This window comes from Catharus ustulatus, chromosome 18, assembly GCF_009819885.2.
Source record: "Catharus ustulatus isolate bCatUst1 chromosome 18, bCatUst1.pri.v2, whole genome shotgun sequence".
Taxonomy (NCBI): Eukaryota; Metazoa; Chordata; class Aves; order Passeriformes; family Turdidae; genus Catharus; species Catharus ustulatus.
Window position 1 is genome coordinate 549002 of NC_046238.1, and position 19785 is coordinate 568786.

Genomic DNA, 19785 nt, shown 5'->3' on the forward strand with positions numbered 1-19785 from the left:
TGCAATTAAGGTTCATTTTAGCTTTTTCTTTTTCCTTTTTTTTTTTTTTAAGCCAGTGTGCCATCTTCTCTAATCTGTACATAAAGTTTGCTAGCCAATTTTAAAGAAAAGGCATTTAAAGGACATTAAAAAGTAAGTGATCATGTAGCATTTTAAGTAATTTCTTCTGAAAAGAGTTTGGCTTCTATAGATTGCTAATCTGTAGTAATTAACACGTTTATTTTTCTTAAATCTATAGCTAAAAGTATCCCTCTCCATTTTGGTACTATCAGAGTACTGAAATGAAAAACAAAGCCAGTTTTGTGGCTTTTGTGGCCAGAATTCTGGCAAAGCAAGTGTATCCAATTTTTCCTTTAAAAAGGTGTAACCAAAACTGGGCTTTATGGGTGGGGTTTTCTATTTCTATAATTTTTTTCTCTAAATTGATGCATTTTCCACAAGCCCAGGCAGTATTTGAAGGCAGAGAGCAGAAAGAAACCAGCCCTTTTGTTTAAGTGGGGAATGGGACAAGTGATGTTGCCAAGTTTCTTGCTGCTGATGGCTTTGAAGCTTTCAAAGATTGAATAAATGATAACAATGTACCTTAGGTTCCTCCTGAGAATACAGGTACAGCCCGGAGAGCAGCATCCCCCCCAGCTCATCTCCACCCCGGGTCACCTCCGTCACCTCTCGGGGGCTCCGGGAGTCCCGGGAGAGGCAGGGACTTGGCCTCGAAAAAGAAAAAGGGGCTGCTTTCCAAAGGCAAGAAACTGCTGAAAAAGCTTGGTGCAGTGAAATGAGTCATGTGCTCCTGGACAACTTGTAAAGCTTCCAGTCTGTGTACTTTTTTTTTTTTTTTTAAACTCAAAACTAGGGCTTTCATGACTATGCAGTACTTTACCAGACCTTTGCATTTTTAACTGACATCAATAGAATCATGTGAATTGCTTAATCGAAACAGCAAGAAAAAAAAAAAAGGAAGTGGATTTGTTGTTGCAAAAACATTTTTTAAAAAGTAAAAAAAAAAAAAAAAAAAAGTTGTGGGATTAAGACCAGAAGAACATGGTTTTATTTGAAGTCAACTCAACACGTGCAACTCCATTGGAAAAATCTCAGCCTTTAGTCTGCTTTAAGCAGGAGTGGGGAGAAAACTCTTCCCTGATTGCTGGTTCAGAGAGATCACCCCACTGCACCCAATCATTCTCATTAACAAAAATGGTCTTGAAACTCCTAGTTGAATCAGCCTTGATGTTCTGCCTTATTAATGCACAATGATTTGTACTGTCTAATAAATATGCAGCGTATACTTTGTATGTACTGTGTATCAGCTGTCTCCATCTCCCTCCATGTAATTCCAGGTGAGAGCTCTGTTACTGCCCCTGTCCCGTGTCTGATGAGTTCCTGGGAGTGTGCAAGTGCTGTGTAAACGCTTCATTTCATTTCTGCTCCCCAGTGAACCCCAGCCCCGCTGCTGGTCTGTGCTCCCTGCCCCGAGTCGGGCAGTGTAAGGCACCCAGAACTCCCCAGTCCCACCCCTCCCTGCCCCAGGTTTTGGGTTCCTGCTCCTGTTCTGGGCAAACCCGAGTGCACCCCGAGCCCTCAGCCCCAGGTTGTGTCTGTGGGGCTCAGTGCTGGGCTCAAGGCGTTTCCCTGCTGCTGTCAGGGCACAGGGAAAGGACAAAGCGTGTTCCAGCACAGCAAATCCAACTGCACTATTGGCATTTCACAAAAACAACCCCACTCCCCGATGGCAGTCATTGGCTGTTACTATTTTGTAATTCTTGTCCATTTGTAAATTGTTTTTACTGTTTATACATACTTTTCAGACTGCCTTTCTTTTTGTAATTTACGGAAGGTTTATAAATGAATGATCAAAGCTTCCCCATTGTGTCTTCAGATAACAATGTAAATTACTGTAAAATACTGTGTGCTAGATTATAACATTTAATTAAAGAAAATAACTGGCCTACAGTTGTGGTAAAGTACTGTGTGGGTGTGTGCATGTGTACAATCATTGTGTATTATATTTTATATAAATAAATAATTTGATATTTTGTAGAGTGCAGTATGTTTCATAAATCAGCTTCTGGCTTCTTGTGTCAGCCTTTTTTCAGAACTGTCCCTGGCTGCCCAAGTTTGCTGCAGATTAAGAAAGGCTCCTCCATCTGCAGGAGCTTCCTGAGGTAAAAAAGGGGTGTAAAGTTACTCCAGCAACTGTCCCATCTGTGCCCACACCCCGTGGGGAAGTACAAAATACACAGAGCAGGCTCAAACAAGCAAGGATTACAGCAACAACTTTATTTAAATTCACAAAGAAAAGCAACAAGGTTCACAAGGTGGTTAAGAAAACCAGCACTACTCTGAATTTCTCCACAGGCAGCAGATTGACTCTGCTACTGCAAAAATGTGAAATCAAACTGGGCTGCAGAACAGTGACCAATGTAAACCTCAGACAAGAACAAACCAGGGCTGCTTCCCACTGCTTGGAACTGCAAACCCAAACCCCCAAACCTGCCAGGGCACTGGTATTCCTTGCTGGGAATTGTGGAAGCAGCTGTGTTTGGAGAGGCCCAGCCCAGCCCAGCTCCTCTCAGTGCTGGAGCTGCTGTGGGCTCAAGGCCTCTCCTCCCCAGCAGGGGCTGGAGCTGCAGCACAAAGCCAGAGAGGGCCCAGGCTCAGCCCCCCTCACTGCCCCCCAGTTTGTGGCTGGTTTGCAAACCCCTCACAAAGACAACTGTGAAATCCCTTCCAGAGGTTCTGCATCACTGCACAGCCTTAAAACAAAGCCTTGGTAACCAAGAGCATCTGGGCACCTCCCTTAAAGGTAAGAAACAGTTCAGCAGACAAATCTGGCCCTCATTTTAACAGCCAAGAAAAACAAGGAATCAACAATACTGAAGCATTTTGAAAATCAGAAGGGTAAAGTACTAGCTGGAAGAGTCTGGATTCTGCTCTGCATAACTCTCTCTCTCTCTCTCTCTCATGCCAGAAGAAATTCTGTGTAAGACTCCTCAAAATGTAAAGAAGAACAACCAATAAACTTCTGGAAAGAATCACAGAAAAACTTTAGTAAATAAGTATCAAAAGTCATAAAAATTTGTGTAGTTGTTCTAGCAAGCAGACACCTGTTCAGAATGCAAATCAGCCATCTCAAGCTTTTCCTGGTACAATGAAAAGAAAATTATTTTCACAACTGCACATCTCCTGTGCACATCTCTTATGAAAAGCCAAAACTAAACCAAAAGACAATTCTACATTTCCTAAAGAAGAACTACACTCCTGCTGGTATTCAGCTTCAAAGGTAGTACAGTCTGTCTGACAGCATCAGGTTTGGTTCTCTGTGAATACTCTGACCAACAAGGAAAGCCAGTTTATGAGCGTACTGGCAAGGAGCAGGCACTCTGATAATACCCTGCAGAAAGGGGAAAAAAGAAAAAGATAATTATTTTCAAGTAATTTAAATAAACATGCAGTCACTGTAACAAAGACCTCTGGACCTCCAAAGTCTGCAAACTTGTAAAATTTGTATTCCCTGTTGTTTATGCTGATTTGTGAAAATAACTTTATGTACACCAAACAGAACATAAGAACAGAAACTTCCCAACTGCAGTGCCCTCCTGCCACCTCCTTCCCAGGTTTCAGTCAGTGCTGGGCCTTGCAGAAGGTGGGGCATGGGCTCAGCCCTGGCTGATTTTTCTGCCTGCTGAAGTGCCAAAGCTGCAGCACCCCCAGGGATGGGCTGATTGTGTGCTGAGCTGGGTGTGCTGAGCTGGGTGTGCAACAGAAGCCTCAGTGGACACTTCCACCTCCAATGAAGTAGGTATTTCTGCAGGTAAGAAAATTAGTTTTTCTTCTGGCACAGAATCTGGGAGCAACACTCACAACAGGGAGAATAAAGCTTGCTGAGCGATCGGGTGACTAAAGCAGGCAGTGCCCAAAGCCCTGCAGGTGCTCCCTGGGGCTGTGGAGCTGTGCCTGCAGCAGCACTCACCGACCAGTTGTAGTACATGTGGCACAGCTTGTAGGTGAGGCGCTGCACGTGGTCGGGTTTCAGCTGGCTGGTGTCGTACACCACGTTGTAGTGGGTGGGCGCCACGCAGCCGTTCTTCACCGTCTGGCTCACGATGAAGAAATCGTACCTGCAGGAGGGCAAACCCCACTGTCACACAGGGGCTCTGCCCTGGAAAGGTCCAGCTCCCCAGGGACTTGGCTTGTTGTCTTCCAGCCACTGTTTGATTATTGAGCAAACCCCAGGCTTTGGCCACAAAAGGTTCCTGTGATCCTGCAGCCATGGAATTCTGGATACATTTCCTTCAGGCCAGGCTGCTGGCAAGGGCAGCAAGTGTTACCTGAGCAGTAACTCACCACTCTGGTCTGGTCACCACTGTATCAACAACAGTCCCTGGGGGTGGGTTTCTGAGTCCTCCACCAATCTCTGCGAAGAACCTGGCACCCACTCGTTTCTTCACCACAATCACAGTCAGTCTTGGGCTGAAAAAAAGGAAAAGGCAAAAAACTGCACTAAGAGTTTTTCAGGAGAAGATCTGCTGGAGTTCCAGGACATTAAATTCACATATAAGTCTTTACTGACTCAGGTTAAACAAGACATTGTTCACAACACTGTTACAACACTCATTTTTTTTCACCAATCCAGCTTTCCTTTACCTTCACTGACAATTGGAAAATGGACCAAAAGAGGATCTTCTAAATAAAGATTAGACTTCTACTCTCTACCCCATTGTTTCCTATACAGAACACTGTGTCTTAACAGTATTTTTGGTAAAGCCATTAACAAAAGCTAAACAGAAGAACTGAGCACTTCAATTGCTCTGTTTGCCTGCAGTGTAAGGAAATATTTTTATTTTTCAGAGTAGATTAAGTCACTGCAGTTGGTACATTTCAAAGCAGAATGCTGAAAATGTAAGAGACTGAACAATTCCTTTAAGAAATGGAAAGAAAAGAATGGCCTTACCAGACACATAACAGTCAGGCTATGATCAACCAGTGGGACAAAAAGAAATTATCACATCCATCAAGAATGCCCAAAGAGTGGATGTGCACACATGTGTATGTGGTGCATGTACTAAGAATTGTCCTATTGTATTCAAGTATCTGGAATCAGATAAATAATAATCAGAAAAGCAGTTATCTGAGCCCAGGTGAAAATCAGTAAGGATGGGAAGACAACACAAGTCTTCATCCAGTGCCTCATTTTGTATCCCAGTGTTTCCTTCTCTGCAGTGTAAAGAGGGCTGGCAGAAACAGATTTACCTGTAGTCAGTGCCAATACTCTTCAAGCAATCCAGAAACTGAGGCACTTCATAATTAACCAAAGTGTTGAGCTGTCCATCTCCAACACCATCGCGATACACAAAAATACGGGAGGGCAAACACTTATTCCACTTGGACCAGTTCCTCAGAGCAGCTTAAAAAACAGTAAAAGCCATTATGAGAATTCATTCCAGAACAACAATGCATTTTTATTCCTAGAAAAACAGCACTAAGTTGGAGAGCTCAGTCCTTCAGGAAGGTGAAATGGTCAGCACTGTGCTACACAAACACACCTGCAGGAAGAGCTCTGGCCTGCCTGTGCACCACACAAACAGAAAGCACCCAAGGACACACCTGCTCTGCTGACTCCCCTAGCAGGAGCTGCCCTCCTAGAAATCACACTCCCCCAAGCATTCTTGGAAGTGCACTAAGCAGTTTTGAACTATTGCAAAGAGGTGTGGGAATCAGTGAAATGTTCACACAAAATGCTGCTCATTTTCAGCAGGATTTATAACAGAACATTTCATCGGGTGTTATCCAAGTGCAGGTAACACCTCCCCTCAGGGCAGCAGGGGAGGAGGGTTTTGAGGAAGTTGAATTGTCAGTTCTTAGATCAGGCTCCACAAGAGCAGAGCTCCTTCTCTTCCCTTACTTTGCAAGCAGGCTTTGATTCCATCCACAAGTTCTTGCCCACGGCTCTGAACAACACAGCGGGAGAACCACCTGGGAAGAACAAAATGAGAGACCTTCAAAGCACTTCCCAGGCTCACTGCAATGAAGTTATTTTTTAAATGCCCATGACCAGTTAGTCTTTCTGGTGTTGTGGGTCAATGCAGCCAAGGAGGAGTTGGGGTTCTAGGAGAATATTCCCCCTGTGTCAAAGTGCTGTAGCATGACTTGAGATTCTTTTCAAGCAAGGAAAGCCTTTCTCACAAGCCAACTCAAAAGGGGAAGGACCCATCACCCTGATGCCCTCTGTTCATCCCAGCCCTGTCCCCACCACCTGACCCCTCTCTCAAGCAATGTGGGAAAAGGGCCACTCTTCAAGGGATGCAGTGGCCAATATCACAATACATTTCTTATTAACCATTACAGCAAACCAACTGTGAGTTTTCCTGACAGACCACCTTGGAGCTGCTCCTCAGTAAAGGAAAGGTTGTTTGTTTACTGCTCTGGGTTTTTTGCCTTTGGCACTCTGCTCTTACCGTGTCACTGGCTGGTTGAGGCTGGCCACGAAGCCGGCGATGGACTGCTTCCCAGAGACGGTGTCATGGTAACAGTCAATGCCCACAATCATCACCTGCTTCAGCTGCAAGGCAAGCACCACAGCATGGCTCCACCTGCACACAGGGCTGCCTTTGCCAGCAAAGCCCAGCAAAGAGGAGCTGCCATTTAGAACAAATCACTTACTGGGATCTCAACGCTCCAGAGCTCTCCACCCATTTTACAGTTCATTTGCAAAGCAATTTTTGTGGCTACCGTCATGATGGTCTGTGGTTTGCTCAAGGTGCGAGCCAGCACACACTGGCTGGGGATGGGACAGTCTGTACACAAGTATTTCTTGATGGCATCGTACTTATCCTTTCGGGAGCTAGACAAAATACAAACTACCTTCGAAGAAAAAAGAATCTTTGTAAGAAGCTGCGTTCTCAGAGTTATACAGCACTTAGAGTTCTTTAGGAAAAGCTGCTCATGCTCAAGAGAAACATTCAGGTGTTCAGAGTGAAAGAAAGAACTGCAAGGTGTCAGTTTGTACTTCAGAGCCAAAGGCTCTTACTCAGGATACCCATGGTCAGTGTTAGGTTTGCACAGGAGGATGAGCAAGGGGATTCTCAGAAGCCCAGAGCTGCATTTCTGAGAGCAAACACCACTAAACACCAAGTAAAGAGATAAACAGGACTTGAAGTTATGGATTCAAATACATACTATGTTTGTGTCAGGGGTAACGCTGTGCTGTAAAACCCTTAAATAAGTTTCTGTTCTGTCATCTACTTCAATCCTGAAAAGAAATAGAGAAAATGCTTACAGAAAAAAAAACAACAGCTATTGAAACTTCAGCAAAAGCATAAAAGCTCACTATGCATCAACAGTGTATGAAATGTCATTTACAGCTATTAGCAAACATACAACTTGCACACATCTCAAGATTAAAAGGAATCACCTCCAAACTTAGGCTTCCAAACACAATGAAATTCTAAATTAAAGGCAAGTACAGGTACTCAAGGGAGGATATTTGCAAGAACAGATCAGACAGAACCAGAATACATCCTAAGTCAGCAGAAAATAACCTCAGAGAAGGCTTTGCTCAATGACTGTCTGTCTAACACCCTCTCCTCACCGAGCAGCCTCCCATGGCAGGGAGTCCCTGCACACACTCACATGTTGGGCTTGCTCATGCGGATGCCCATGGACGGGGTGACCTTGAAGAGGCTCTGCAGCAGCGTGTTGGCCACGTCGTAGTTGCGGCGGGTGTAGATGAGCAGCCAGCTGTCCATGGGCACGGCGCGGATCAGCGGCACGCCCCGCGTCTCCTTGGTCCAGTCAGCAAACTGGGGATTGTAATCGAACTGCAGGCAAACACACTGCCCTCAGCAGGAGCTCACTGCATCCAGAACATTCCATGTTCACAGCAGGAGCTCACTGCATCCAGAACATTCCATGTTCACAGCAGGAGCTCACTGCATTCAGTGTCCTGTGCCCTCAGCAGGAGCTCACTGCATCCAGAACATTCCATGTTCACAGCAGGAGCTCACTGCATTCCCAGTGCTCTGTGCCCTCAGCAGGAGCTCACTGCATCCCAAACATTCCATGTCCACAGCAAGCTCTGACTTCATTCAAACCCACGTTATTCATTCGGATCACCCTACTGTGACTGAACATACACTGTCTGTGCTCTAGCTGCTGAACTGAAACCATTCATGCTTTTTGTCTGAAAGTCTTGGTACCTTAATAGGTGGAAACTCATGAGAAACATCTCTGGTCTCCTAGTCTGTGTATCTGACCAGGACTGTTCTGCAAGGACACCACTACTGTAATTGAGTGCCTTCAAGGGTTTCCAACCACAACTCGGCAGCAGTTTACAAAATGTACAGGTCTCCACTTGGACAAAAACTCGTGTGTAATGTTTTCACTCTTTATCCTTCACTTACCAACCAAAAAGTACTGTTTCCTTCCTTAAGAACTTGTTTCATTACTGAGATACCCAGAAGATTTTAGAAGTTGATTTACTATTTACCATGGTTCCTGATTGAAAGATCTTTTCTCCTTGAACAACTCTTCCTGTAAAGGACACTGATTTATAATCAAAGCTCAAACCCCAGTTTCGGAGTTCCTTCTGAACGTTGTCATCCCTGTTTAAAAACAAGATTTAAATTAAAAACGTAAGGATTTTGTTCCTGCTGACTTTTTTAACACTGGTAAGATTTCAGAAGTTTTGCTGCCACAGGTTTGTCACACAGATCTTTCAGGAGGTGCCTTACTTTTGGATGTAGGTCAGCAGCCTGCCGAGCTCGCGCTGCCGCTGCTCGGGTGGCAGCCGTGTGTGGATGGCCAGGTCCTTCATCATATTGAAATCACTGCGCATCTTGTCAGTCAGTCCTGCCAACAGCAAAGCCTCTGTCAGCCTAAGAGAGTGCTAAGGACTAGGAGAATTCAACCTGCAGCTCGTGCAGATGCAAGTCCTGCAGGCACAGAAGTGGTGGCAGCAGTAGCCAAAGTTTTCAGTTGCTTCCTGCACATACATCCCCACTGGCATAGAAAAGAAATCCTGGAGTGTTACCCTTGAGAGGAAACCACACAAGGCACTGCAGCTCTTGAGTTCTGTTTTCAAACCAAACCAAAACACTGCTGAGGTGGACAGGTACTGCTAGTGCAAAGTGAGTATCTCAGAGCAACACATGCTTTTATGTATCTTACAAAATCATCATCAATTTCTACTGAATTGCTCTCTTTCAACAGAAGTTCTACCACCAAAACTCTTACAAGTTATCAGTGCTGATGCTGAACACCACACCCAAACAAACCCCCTGGAACTTTCCAGTCCCATTTAAACATCCAATCTCTTAGCTACAAAATGTGTTCCTAAAATGTGTTCACATTCATACACCAAACCAGCTCTCCTGGACTTGCAGAAAGCTGCTGCTAGAATACCTCTTTCAGCAGGTATTATGGTTTGACAGATGCTTTGGTACAGAAAAATACTACAGTACCTGTAAGGGAGCACAGCTCTGGAATCAGAGCCACAGGTCCTTGGATGTTTCCTCTCTTCCTCTTCATCTGGCTGATCAGGACAGGCTGCATCCAATCACTAATTTCTATGTTATATTGCTGTATCAGAAATACAGACTGCATGTTCATTTACTCATCACAAACAAGTTACTCGTAACAAACATTATTATTTCTGAATAATAATGCTCACTTTAAAAAACCAGTATTGTTCCTAAAAGAAACAAAGCCAAAAGCAAGTAGTAACTTTTTTCAGTTAGCACATCTCAGAAGAACTGGGTTTGGCAGAAAGGCCGGGCAGGGAAGCACTGTTCTCTCAGCTCTCTTCACATCAAACTACTGGGGTGTAAGAGACAAGAGAAACAAAGCTTGTGCCTGGCTTGAGGCATGATCACCTGGGGCATCTAACTCAATATTGGGATGCTCCTTCCAGTTCAGCAATGGACAGAGCAATTTCAGAAATCACAAGAATCAAACAAGACTGCCAAGTTTCTGAACTGTAACCTTCCCCTAACCTTCCATCCTGTTTCAGTTGACCCTGGTATACATAAAGACCTGGCAGTTACAGGGGAGCCTCAATGGTCAGGCTATGGCAGACACACCCAATTCCAGAGATTTTGGCTTTCCCCACCTCAGCTCTGCATGCTGTGACAATGTATCTGTGCTCCTCCCACATCACCTGTCCCTGCCTCCACCTTCCCCCTGCTTCCTTTTTGAGTTTCCCCAGAGCTCCTTGCTCATCCTCCTCCTCCTGCAGCCTCCTGGCCTCTCTGTCTGCTCATGGATGGACTCCCACCAAAGCATGCTGTGCAGCTTAGACACTGATCTCACACTACACGCTGCCCTTTAAACAAAGTTGTTAAAATACTATGAATTACAAATCCATGCATCTGAAGTAAACCTGTAACAATGACTGAACATTCCAACTTAAAGCATAAAACACACAGTGCAGTTTCCATACCTTTTTGTAGTACTCCACAAAGCTCATCTCAGAACCGTCTGATTTTCTAAAGGTGCCTTTTGGATTGTTATCCCAGTCAATGTCATCAATTCTGTATGTTCTGTTATTGTACCTACATAAACATTTCATCACTTTCTGTTTAAATCTTAACTCAAACAGAAAAGAAATACAACTGTGGAACGACAAAGTTAATACTCATGCAAGCTACAAGTTTTTTACTCCTTTCAGAAGTAATAACTTCAAGTTTTCAATTGTAATAGGCTCTCAATTCTACCAAAAGCTGAACTGTAATAAAACCAAAAGAAAACCAGTGTGTACTTCCTGCTTTTGCAAATGCTGTCCCCTTGGTCAGTTTGCTAGCTTGACAGTGACAGTATTCCCAGGCTTTCTGATGCTTTACTGCATACTTGAGGGCATGGAGCGTAACGAGCTCTCCAAGACAACAAGAATCCAAAGAGACTTACTTTGTGAGGACAATTAAACCAATCAGCTCTTTAGCACAGGTGTCTCTAAACCTCTCCTCTCCAACCTGGGAGTGGATGCTGTGCATGGTGTCCAGCACTGTCTCCTCTCGGAGAACCTTGTGGCTCACGTCTGCACACAGCATGATGTTCTCCTCGTACTGCAGGATGGAACTGGTGAAGCCCAGCCATACCATCAGCCTGCCAAAGGAGAGCACACAGAACCTCAGTGTGCTTGGAGTACCCTTATCCTCACCCCTCATTCCTGCCCACTTTCACAGACACCAGAGAGCAGTGATGGCACAAAAAAACCATTATCCAAATATAAACAAGCTTTTGAAGGTGAACAAAGTCAGAAATACTTCACAGGTGGCTATCTTTAGTCAGCTAAGGAATCCATTTCATGCTGTTAGGTATCTCACAGAAAGTGTGTAGGTATTCAGGGCCCTTTGAAAAGAAAAGGAGCAGCAGTTTATCCAGCAGGACACTGCCCAGCTCCTTGCACCAACCAGGCTGCACAGGTCAGATTAATGGCAGGGAGTGCACCACAGCCACTTGATGGCCCCAGGCAAACTCCAGGGGACAGGGACACCCCTGGCAGCCAGCAGCCCCTACCCCAGCACCCTCTGAAATCCAAGGACTTCTGCCTAACCTGTGATTAGGGATGCTGACTGGATCACTGGGGTTGTAATAATTACGTCCAATCTGCTGCAAATTCAGCATCTTCAAAAGCCTAGAAATTGAAAAATGGATGTAGTTGAGCAATATTACTTTTATTATTATTATCATCATCACACCGTGCATGGTCCAATCCCTAGGCACAAACTCACCAGGTAAAACATGAACTTCTCATTAAACTCAATCTATAAAGGTCATGGACATTTGTTAATAACAACCAGTGAGAAGTTCACATCCACCCCCACCCTTCCCCAGCCAGCTGAAGGTAGCAGCCCACACAGGCTACATCTCATGTGAACCACAGTCCAGGCACCAAGGTTAAGAGGAAAGACTACAGCCACAAAGGAGGAAACTGCCAGTTCAATGTCCTGCTCTATTATTTGCTTTAGGAGGCAAACCCCCACACACAAAGGAGGGGAGGGTGATGTAACTGCCTACAACAGCATGAACTCCCTTCACTCTAACTCAGCCAGAAACACAACTGCACGTTACAGCATTGCCTGATGTGGCTGGCCCCACAGAACAGAGCCAGAAAGGCTTAAAAAATTATACTTGTAATATTTATTTGTTGTTCCTCAGAATGGAAAAACTTAAGTCAGATATTTTTAGAATGACTTCTTATAAAGACATAACTTGTACAGCAAACCTTCTAAAGATGATGTTGTAAAACTGCAGACAAGTAGGTGAAGTAGGTGGCAACTCATTAGTGAGTGTGACTGTTATCTTCACATCCTCCCCATTTCGAGTCCTGCTGAACAGTTCAGTGACCTGGGAAAGTGAAATGAGGTTAACAAAACCAGAGCAAACAGGGCTGGCTCAGCATTTTGCAGCAGTAATACCAAACTGGACTTGGCTATTTTTATTCTAAGTAATAATTCAAGACTAACTGAAATGTGGATTTGATCCCATGACAACCTGCACGACTCTGCTCATCAGGTGCAGACAGCTCATGGGGTACAATGGGGCTCTCCCCAGAGCAGCTGAACTCCTGCTGAAGGCAGGGACATCACTTACCAATCACCATGACAGGAAAAAGACCCAGCTTGAGGAAATAAACTTAACACATTGCCAACTAATATATATTTAACTACTGATTCAGGTACTGGGAAGCAAAAAGACAAAGATTAGCACACACAGCGAAATCATCTTCCCCCTTTTTCCAAACTCAGCTTCACTCTGCACTCCTGTGGCCCCTCAGTGAACAGCACTGGCTACACTCGGTCCCTGCAGTGGAGCAAGGAGTGGCACAAGGCACACAAGGCAGGGATTACCACCAGCACTCTGGTGCTCCTTTCTTCTCTGATTTTTGTTTGCTCTGCAATTTTTCCCTGCTTTTTAAATACACAGAGGTGCCAACAGCTTTGCTGATGGGCTCAGCTTTGCCCTTTGATGGGTCCATTCTGAAGCTGGCTGGCAAGGCCTGTGTACAACACAGGGCTGACCCTGACCCCTTCCCACAGGAGCCACCCCAAAACCTCACCACATACACCCAACTCATCCCCCCTCCAATTCTGTGGGGTGTTAAATACAGAAGGTATGAAAAGGATGTAAGCGCAAAGGAAACTAAAGGAGAAATGCTGCCTGTACTATCACTTCTGTGCAGAGGATGACTCCAGCCTGCAGAAATTAAGCATTAGAACCAGAAGTTTATTCCCAAATTTCTCTACACAAACAAATTAGCTTATACTGATGTATTCAATCCAAGTAAACGCTGCTCGTGGGACGTCAATTTGCCAACTTCACTCCAGCTGACAAGAAACAAGAACAAAGCACAAGCCATGGTACCAAACGAAGCAGCACGCTGGTGTCTGACCTTGCTGTCCAGTTTCTTGGGCAGGAAGAGGATGCAGCCGTCGAAGGCGTGGGTCCTGCCGATGGTCTCCTCGTGCTGGAAGAGCAGGGCGGAGCGCAGGCGCCGCGCCTCCATCTCGGGGCTGTAGCCCACGTGGTACTGGTACAGAGCCCACTGCGGCCGCGACGTCAGCCGGAAGTGGTTGGTGGTCAGCTTGATCATCTTCCCTGAAAATCCTGAAATGGAGCCGAACGGGAAACAGTTACTAAATGTTACACTCCAGTCATTCAGTGCTGAGTGTTTCTGTGAGTGCTGGCAGTCACACAAACATCGGTGGTCAGTGTGTTCTGCACCCATTCTAGCAGCTCGCTGTTATCACCCACCCACCCACCCAGTGCAGCCCTCTGCAAAGCCTTCAGCTGCCAGGACAACCCTCCACACTCCTCTTCAGCTACCAGCAACACCTCAACTTCTAATACACTCTAAAGACTTTTTTTTCCTTGGCTCATTAGGGGAGACTGCGAGCAGAAATAAAGAGAACTGTCTTTCATTCCCAGCTGCTGGTTGGTCTGGACTCGAACTGGAACGTACCAGTTTTGGATTCCTGAACGTGCACCATGGCTTGCCGAGTATTCACCCCAAGGTCATGGAAATCCCTGCGACGCCCACCTCTGTCTCTTAGGGACAAATCCTGGAGCCCTGAGGAAACCTGCAATCCTATTGTTTAAAATTCAAGGGAGAACCACAATCAAGTAATAAACAACATATATACTATCATATATTAACAAGCAAAAATATATAATGCAAACAAGTCTTGAAAGGCATTAAGAGAAATTTAAGAGTAATCACAAAATATTAAGTTTCAGCTTTTACTATGTAGCAAACATCTTTCAAATCTTAGTAATAAATCTCATTTTGAAAACAAAAAAGAGAAACAGAGTCTAAAGGATGTCTTAATGTATTCTCTTGAAAACAAAGTGTGAACACTGAATTTCCCAACCTTTCTGACCTTCTGGCCTCCTCTCCTGCAGGACGCCCTCATAGCCACGCAGGTGCCCCTGGCCCCCGGGCTCCTGGGACTGTGCTGGAGGGACATGGAGCTGCTGGAGCTGCTGGGGCTGCTGCTGGAGCTGCTGGGGCTGCTGGGGCTGCTGCTGGAGCTGCTGGGGCTGCTGGGGCTGCGGCTGGAGCTGCTGGGGCTGCTGGGGCTGGCGCCGGCCGCGCAGCTGGCCCGGCACGCCCTGCTGGACCTGCCATGTGGGAACAGACAGCCACGTCAACAGTGCTCACTGAGGAGAGAACATTCACACACTAGGGCAAGTTACCTACACTTAAATCCTCGTTTTTCTATACCAAGTAGCAGAGTTTTTATTCTACACTTGAAACTTACAATTACTGGAGTGCGAAAACCTTTTAAGTTATTATTCATTTAACTAATTGCTAATGCAAATCTGCTCTTTCCAATCTCTAACTAAAATTTCCTATAGTCCCTCTGATACCTCAAGTAACTGACTAGTTATTCTATAAAAACAACTTTTGTAATTTAGTAATATTAAAAAATGTCATGGCTGGAAGAATGGCAACCTTACACCACGAACAACCCCACATTTCAGAGTTTCATGTCACTGGAAACTTAATAAAATGTCCTTAATAAAACACAGCTATACTAACTGTACACCCAACAGAATATACGCATGAACACATGCAACGCATAACGCATCTGCCTGATATTAAAACAGGAAGTGGGTCAGGTATGACACCTCAAATCCTGGTTGCACTCATTAAGAAGAAAACCAACTTACAGGTGCATCTGCTACAGCAGGAAGAGCTTGTGCCTGTCTGGGAGGTCTTCCTCTGGCTCTGGCCCTTCCTGTCATCTTCTAAAACGAGGAATCCACAGCATTAGTGATCCATCTTCTGCTCCCCACCCTTAGCCCAATAAACACTATGAGTAGCACTGTTGCATTTGCCCTGCTTTAACAGGCCCAGTAAAGCACACGGATCCCTGCAGAACCGGCAGCTCGGGGATCTCCACTCGGACAGAGCCCTTTCAGCCAGCTCTGCAGGGAGTGCCACAGGCCCTTCCTTCTGCTGTCCCTTTCGGGTTCCACTGCACACTCGATTCAGCCGAATGTGTCACCTCACACCGGGAGCAGCGCCGGCGCTGCGGCCTGCTCAGTCCGGCCCAGCCCTGCCCGGGCCCTGCACCCACAGCCAGGGCCTGGTCCGAGCTACAGCCGCCAGGGCCTGGTCCGAGCTACAGCCCCCAGGGCCCGGCCCGAGCTACAGCCGCCGTCCCCGGCCCGAGCTACAGCCGCTGTCCCCGGCCCGAGCTTCGCCGCTGGCTCCGAGCGCTCTGCGGAGCCAAAACCCCCAACCAGAGCCGCCCCTTTCCCGCAGCCGCGCCCATCCACCAGCTCTCGGCCTTACCTCAGCCTGCCCTCGGGCCGCACGGGGACACTGCTCCTACCCGCCCGCACACAGCACGCCGCCCCCCGCAAGCCCCCGCACGGTTCCGGCCCAGCTGGAGCCGCCACCCCGCTCGCAGGCCGGGCCCGGGCCAGCCCCGGCTCCGCCGCGCCCTCAGCACGGAGCCGCACGGCACGCGACAGCGGAGCGAGGCGGGAAGGCGCCCGCCGCGCCGATTGGCTGCCGAGCGCTGCCGAGCGCTGCCGGACATTGCCGAAGGGAGCCGAAGGGCGGCGCTTGCCCCGCTCTCACGGCACCGCCCCTTGCAGCGGGACCCGGGATAGCGGGGAGCGAGCCCGGGACAGACCGGGATAGCGGGGACTGAGCCCGGGATAGCGGGGAGCGAGCCCGGGACCGACCGGGATAGCGGGGACTGAGCCCGGGATAGCGGGGAGCGAGCCCGGGACCGACCGGGATAGCGGGGAGCGAGCCCGGGACACTCGGGGATAGCGGGGAGCGAGCCCGGGACACTCGGGGATAGCGGGGAGCGAGCCCGGGACCGACCGGGCTAGTGGGTAGCGAGCCCGGGACACTCGGGATAGCACGGTTCCATCCCGGGACACTCGGGGATGGCACGGTTCTATCCCGGGACACTCGGGGATAGCACGGTGCCATCCCGGGACACTCGGGGATAGCACTGTTCCATCCCGGGACACTCGGGGATGGCACGGTTCCATCCCGGGACACTCGGGGATGGCGGTGGTTCTATCCCGGGACACTCAGGGATAGCACGGTTCCATCCCCGGACACTCGGGGATAGCACGGTTCCATCCCGGGACACTCGGGGATAGCGGGGTTCCGTCCCGGGACACTCGGGGATAGCACGGTTCCATCCCGGGACACTCGAGGATAGCACGGCTCCATCCCGGGACACTCCGGGGCTGTCCCCGCCGTTCCGTGTCCCACGGGATTAGCCCGAGCAGAAAGTTCTGCTAGCAGCGATCTGCTCCTCTCGCAGCCTGCTCTGAACAATAAATCTCATTTCACCAGGAGGTGGAGCAGTCAAACCAGGAATAGACCCCGGTGTTGAGCCAAGGGCAGGTCAGAGCCAGGGCTGCGCTTCTCACACCCTCCCGAAACTGCCCGCTGACCTTTCCATCAGCCCCGAATTCCCTTCTGTTCATAGTATCTACATTTACCAAATCAATATATTTTGGGAAATTTAAAATCAGTCAGATGCGGTGCATGAAAATCCATTGATAACGTTTAGAATATTTCCAAGTGCTTCCAATGAATGCACGTAACATGCAGGTGTTTAATGCTCTGTATCTCACATCAATAAAATAAATATCGGTGTTCAGAAATTATGAGTTCTTAACTGACTAATCAGACTGACATGGAACTATGAAACCATGAAACACAACCCTTACCACAAAAAGATCTATTAAAACACTTGTTCTCTGCTGTCCCAGGTAGAAGCGGGTGACACTGTTAACATTAATGCTTAAATAATGGGGATATCTCTTTTTGTTTCATTTATTTTGTCAGTCTGTCCTCAAAGCCAGTTTTCTTGTGCTTTCCATGTCAGCACAGCCACCCACGGGGGAAGCCAGATTCTCTTTCAGAAGTTAAAAAGAAGAGCTTTCAAACTGTGAAAGTGTGGCTGCTGCTGCTCTAAGACAGCTGAAGTACTTTCAGCATGTGATTTCCATTATTCACATATAAATCTGGATAAATATTTAACAAACTCGGTGCATGCACTTAGATGTGGCGTGTTCAGTGCTTTTAAGAGCAGTGATTACTCCTTGCCATGGGCTCTTCACCCACAGTGGCAACTTTTACTGCTCTGTAGCCTGCAGAACTCTCCAGTAGGTCAGAGGTTTGAAGCTGCAGAAACACAATATGCAGATTTTTTTTGGCTCAGCATTATTTTAAGATAAACAGCACATAAAGATGTTGTCAGAGTCATTTGCGTTATGTAAATCATGAGAAAGCAGAATGTGTGTGTTGGAAAGAGTTATGTTTGTTTATTCATTTAAAGTATCTGCCTGCTTAATGGTTTTCTTAATGCCAAATTCCTTACATTTCACTGCAGAACTTAATTATCTTTAGAAGGGAGTTTTTGAAAGTACTTAATCAGGCTGGCTACCTACAGCAACTCCTTATTAAAGTGAAAATAAACATCAGCAATAAGCTCTCTAATTTTTATACGTGGGCTGGCAGACAGTTAATTAGCAGTTAGTGAAAGATAGGTTCCAGTTTGGTTCAGAGTCTTTCAGACCTGCTCTTTTCAAACAATTCACCCAGTTAGACCTGGCTGTGCAGGTGGCCTTGGAGGATTTTCAGTCAGAGGGAATGTGGAACAGGCAGCAGGTCCATCCTGTCCTTAGCCAGGGCTGCTTCACAGAAACACCAGGACAAACAAGGTTTGGAAAGTGGGAACTGTTTGCACTTTATTTTTTGTGTTGCCAAAAGCCTTCCCAAACTGGACTTCAACACGTCAAAATATCACATATGATTTTTTTTCCCCCAGCTCTTTGGCTTGGGCTGTCTTTGATGTTTGCTTTGCCCGTGATGCAATTGTTTTTGCCTTCTGTCTCCTGTTGCTACAATGAGCCATTTCCCATCCATGTCATCTCCAAAGGGGGAAAGACCGCATGGAAACAGAACAAAGAGCACGGAACAAAAGAAAAGCAGGGATTTTTCCAAAGGCCCATTTGATGTACAAGTATAAACAGGAAAAAGATGCCTGAGGAGGTAGGAGGCAGGAACTGCAGCGGCAGACAGCTGTGAGCTTGTGGAGAGAGCAGCACTTGGGGATCCTGGCTGGTAAATAAACAGGGGACTGCAGTGCACGGTGAGGGAAGCACTGCCCTGCCTTTGGTGTCGTGTGTAAAGTGCTGGACATGCCTCTCAGTGAAGGCAGAGCTCTTACCTCGTGTATTCCGTGTATTCCATCAGCAGGTATCCCCAGCCCTCTGGCTCTAACCCCAGAACAGGCACTACCCAGACACAGCACAATAAACCCCATTACTGCTGTGCCAAAGCAAGAGCAAACAAGGAATCCTGCAGAAATGATCTCAGTAACTCCCAGGCAGAGCTGGGTTCTTAGAAGCCCAGCTTGCTCCTGAATCTCACTAAATATTTGCTGAGAAATTTTCAGATGGGAATTTCTCAAAGCCAAGCATTGGAATTCATGTTCCTGTGGTAGGTATTAACTAGTTGTGAGTCTGGACCACAGCATTTTTACACTCTTAATTAGTGTTTTCCTAAAGTGAGAGAGGCAAAGTTTTGGGGACTGTGGTGTCTGAAACTGTCTCATGGGCTGACAGCCTTGCTTCTTCCCAGGGCAAGCTTTGAGTTTGCTGTAGTGGAGCCTGGGACAGAGGAACTGATGTGCCTGATTTACTGCCCTGGCTGCAGTGTGGGGCATTATTTACATCCCAAAACAGAAAGCAAAAGGCATGTGATGGAAAAAAAAAATGCACTAAGGAGATAACACACAACTGCATAACAAATACAGGGAAACACTTTGTCCCAGGAAAAAAGAAAATAAATGTGCCAGCTTGTATTCCCTGGTGATCTCAAGGCTACTCCTTCTGTTTCCCTAATTTCTGTACTTTTCCTTCAGATTCTCACTCCTTTTGTCTGAGCCCTCATTCTTTGTGTCCCTTCCCTTGCTGAAGTGATTTCTCGATGACAGCTGTATTAAATGGAGAGGTCACATTATACAGATGGAACAAGGCCTCCAGAAGTTAATACTGCAAACAGATTTGTGAACCATATTCAATAAATAACATTAAATTCTGCAAGGTGTGTATTCTGTAAGATGTCCTTTATTACCTATAATTTATCTAGCCAGAGGAGATGGAGAGTTAGTGTATGCAGTGTGTTAGAACAGTGTTAATTCAGATATTATACAGTAAAATGGGAATATTTCAGGAGAGAGACTAACAAGAATTCTCAGGTTTAGATAGATTGATTTCAGCTCATTTGGCAACCCAGTTTGA

At 46.6% G+C, this 19785-nt stretch overlaps 2 protein-coding genes across 3 annotated transcripts in view; one reads left to right on the forward strand and one right to left on the reverse strand.

The window, feature by feature from the left end:
- The window catches only part of RIMBP2 (RIMS binding protein 2), a 41905-nt gene extending 39868 nt beyond the window's left edge, over positions 1-2037 (forward strand). For both annotated transcript variants that reach the window (XM_033075616.2, XM_033075617.2), the window contains one exon: positions 588-2037. In XM_033075616.2, coding sequence (XP_032931507.1) covers positions 588-779 — 192 coding nt within the window. In that variant the 3' untranslated portion in view covers positions 780-2037. The remainder of the gene's footprint in view (positions 1-587) is intronic.
- A 219-nt stretch (positions 2038-2256) lies between these two features.
- Positions 2257-15885, reverse strand: PIWIL1 (piwi like RNA-mediated gene silencing 1). Its single transcript, XM_033075381.1, has 22 exons — positions 15797-15885; positions 15169-15246; positions 14564-14616; positions 14376-14464; positions 13958-14083; positions 13388-13602; positions 12221-12342; positions 11549-11629; positions 10900-11097; positions 10436-10547; positions 9459-9576; positions 8730-8847; positions 8486-8600; positions 7630-7817; positions 7177-7249; positions 6661-6861; positions 6456-6559; positions 5903-5973; positions 5251-5404; positions 4345-4470; positions 3971-4118; positions 2257-3391 (listed from the first exon to the last, which is right to left on the reverse strand). Exons 2-22 carry the CDS (start codon positions 15241-15243, stop codon positions 3275-3277), a joined length of 2604 nt encoding a protein of 867 aa, XP_032931272.1. The 5' UTR covers positions 15244-15246; positions 15797-15885; the 3' UTR covers positions 2257-3274.
- Positions 15886-19785: the final 3900 nt, after the last annotated feature.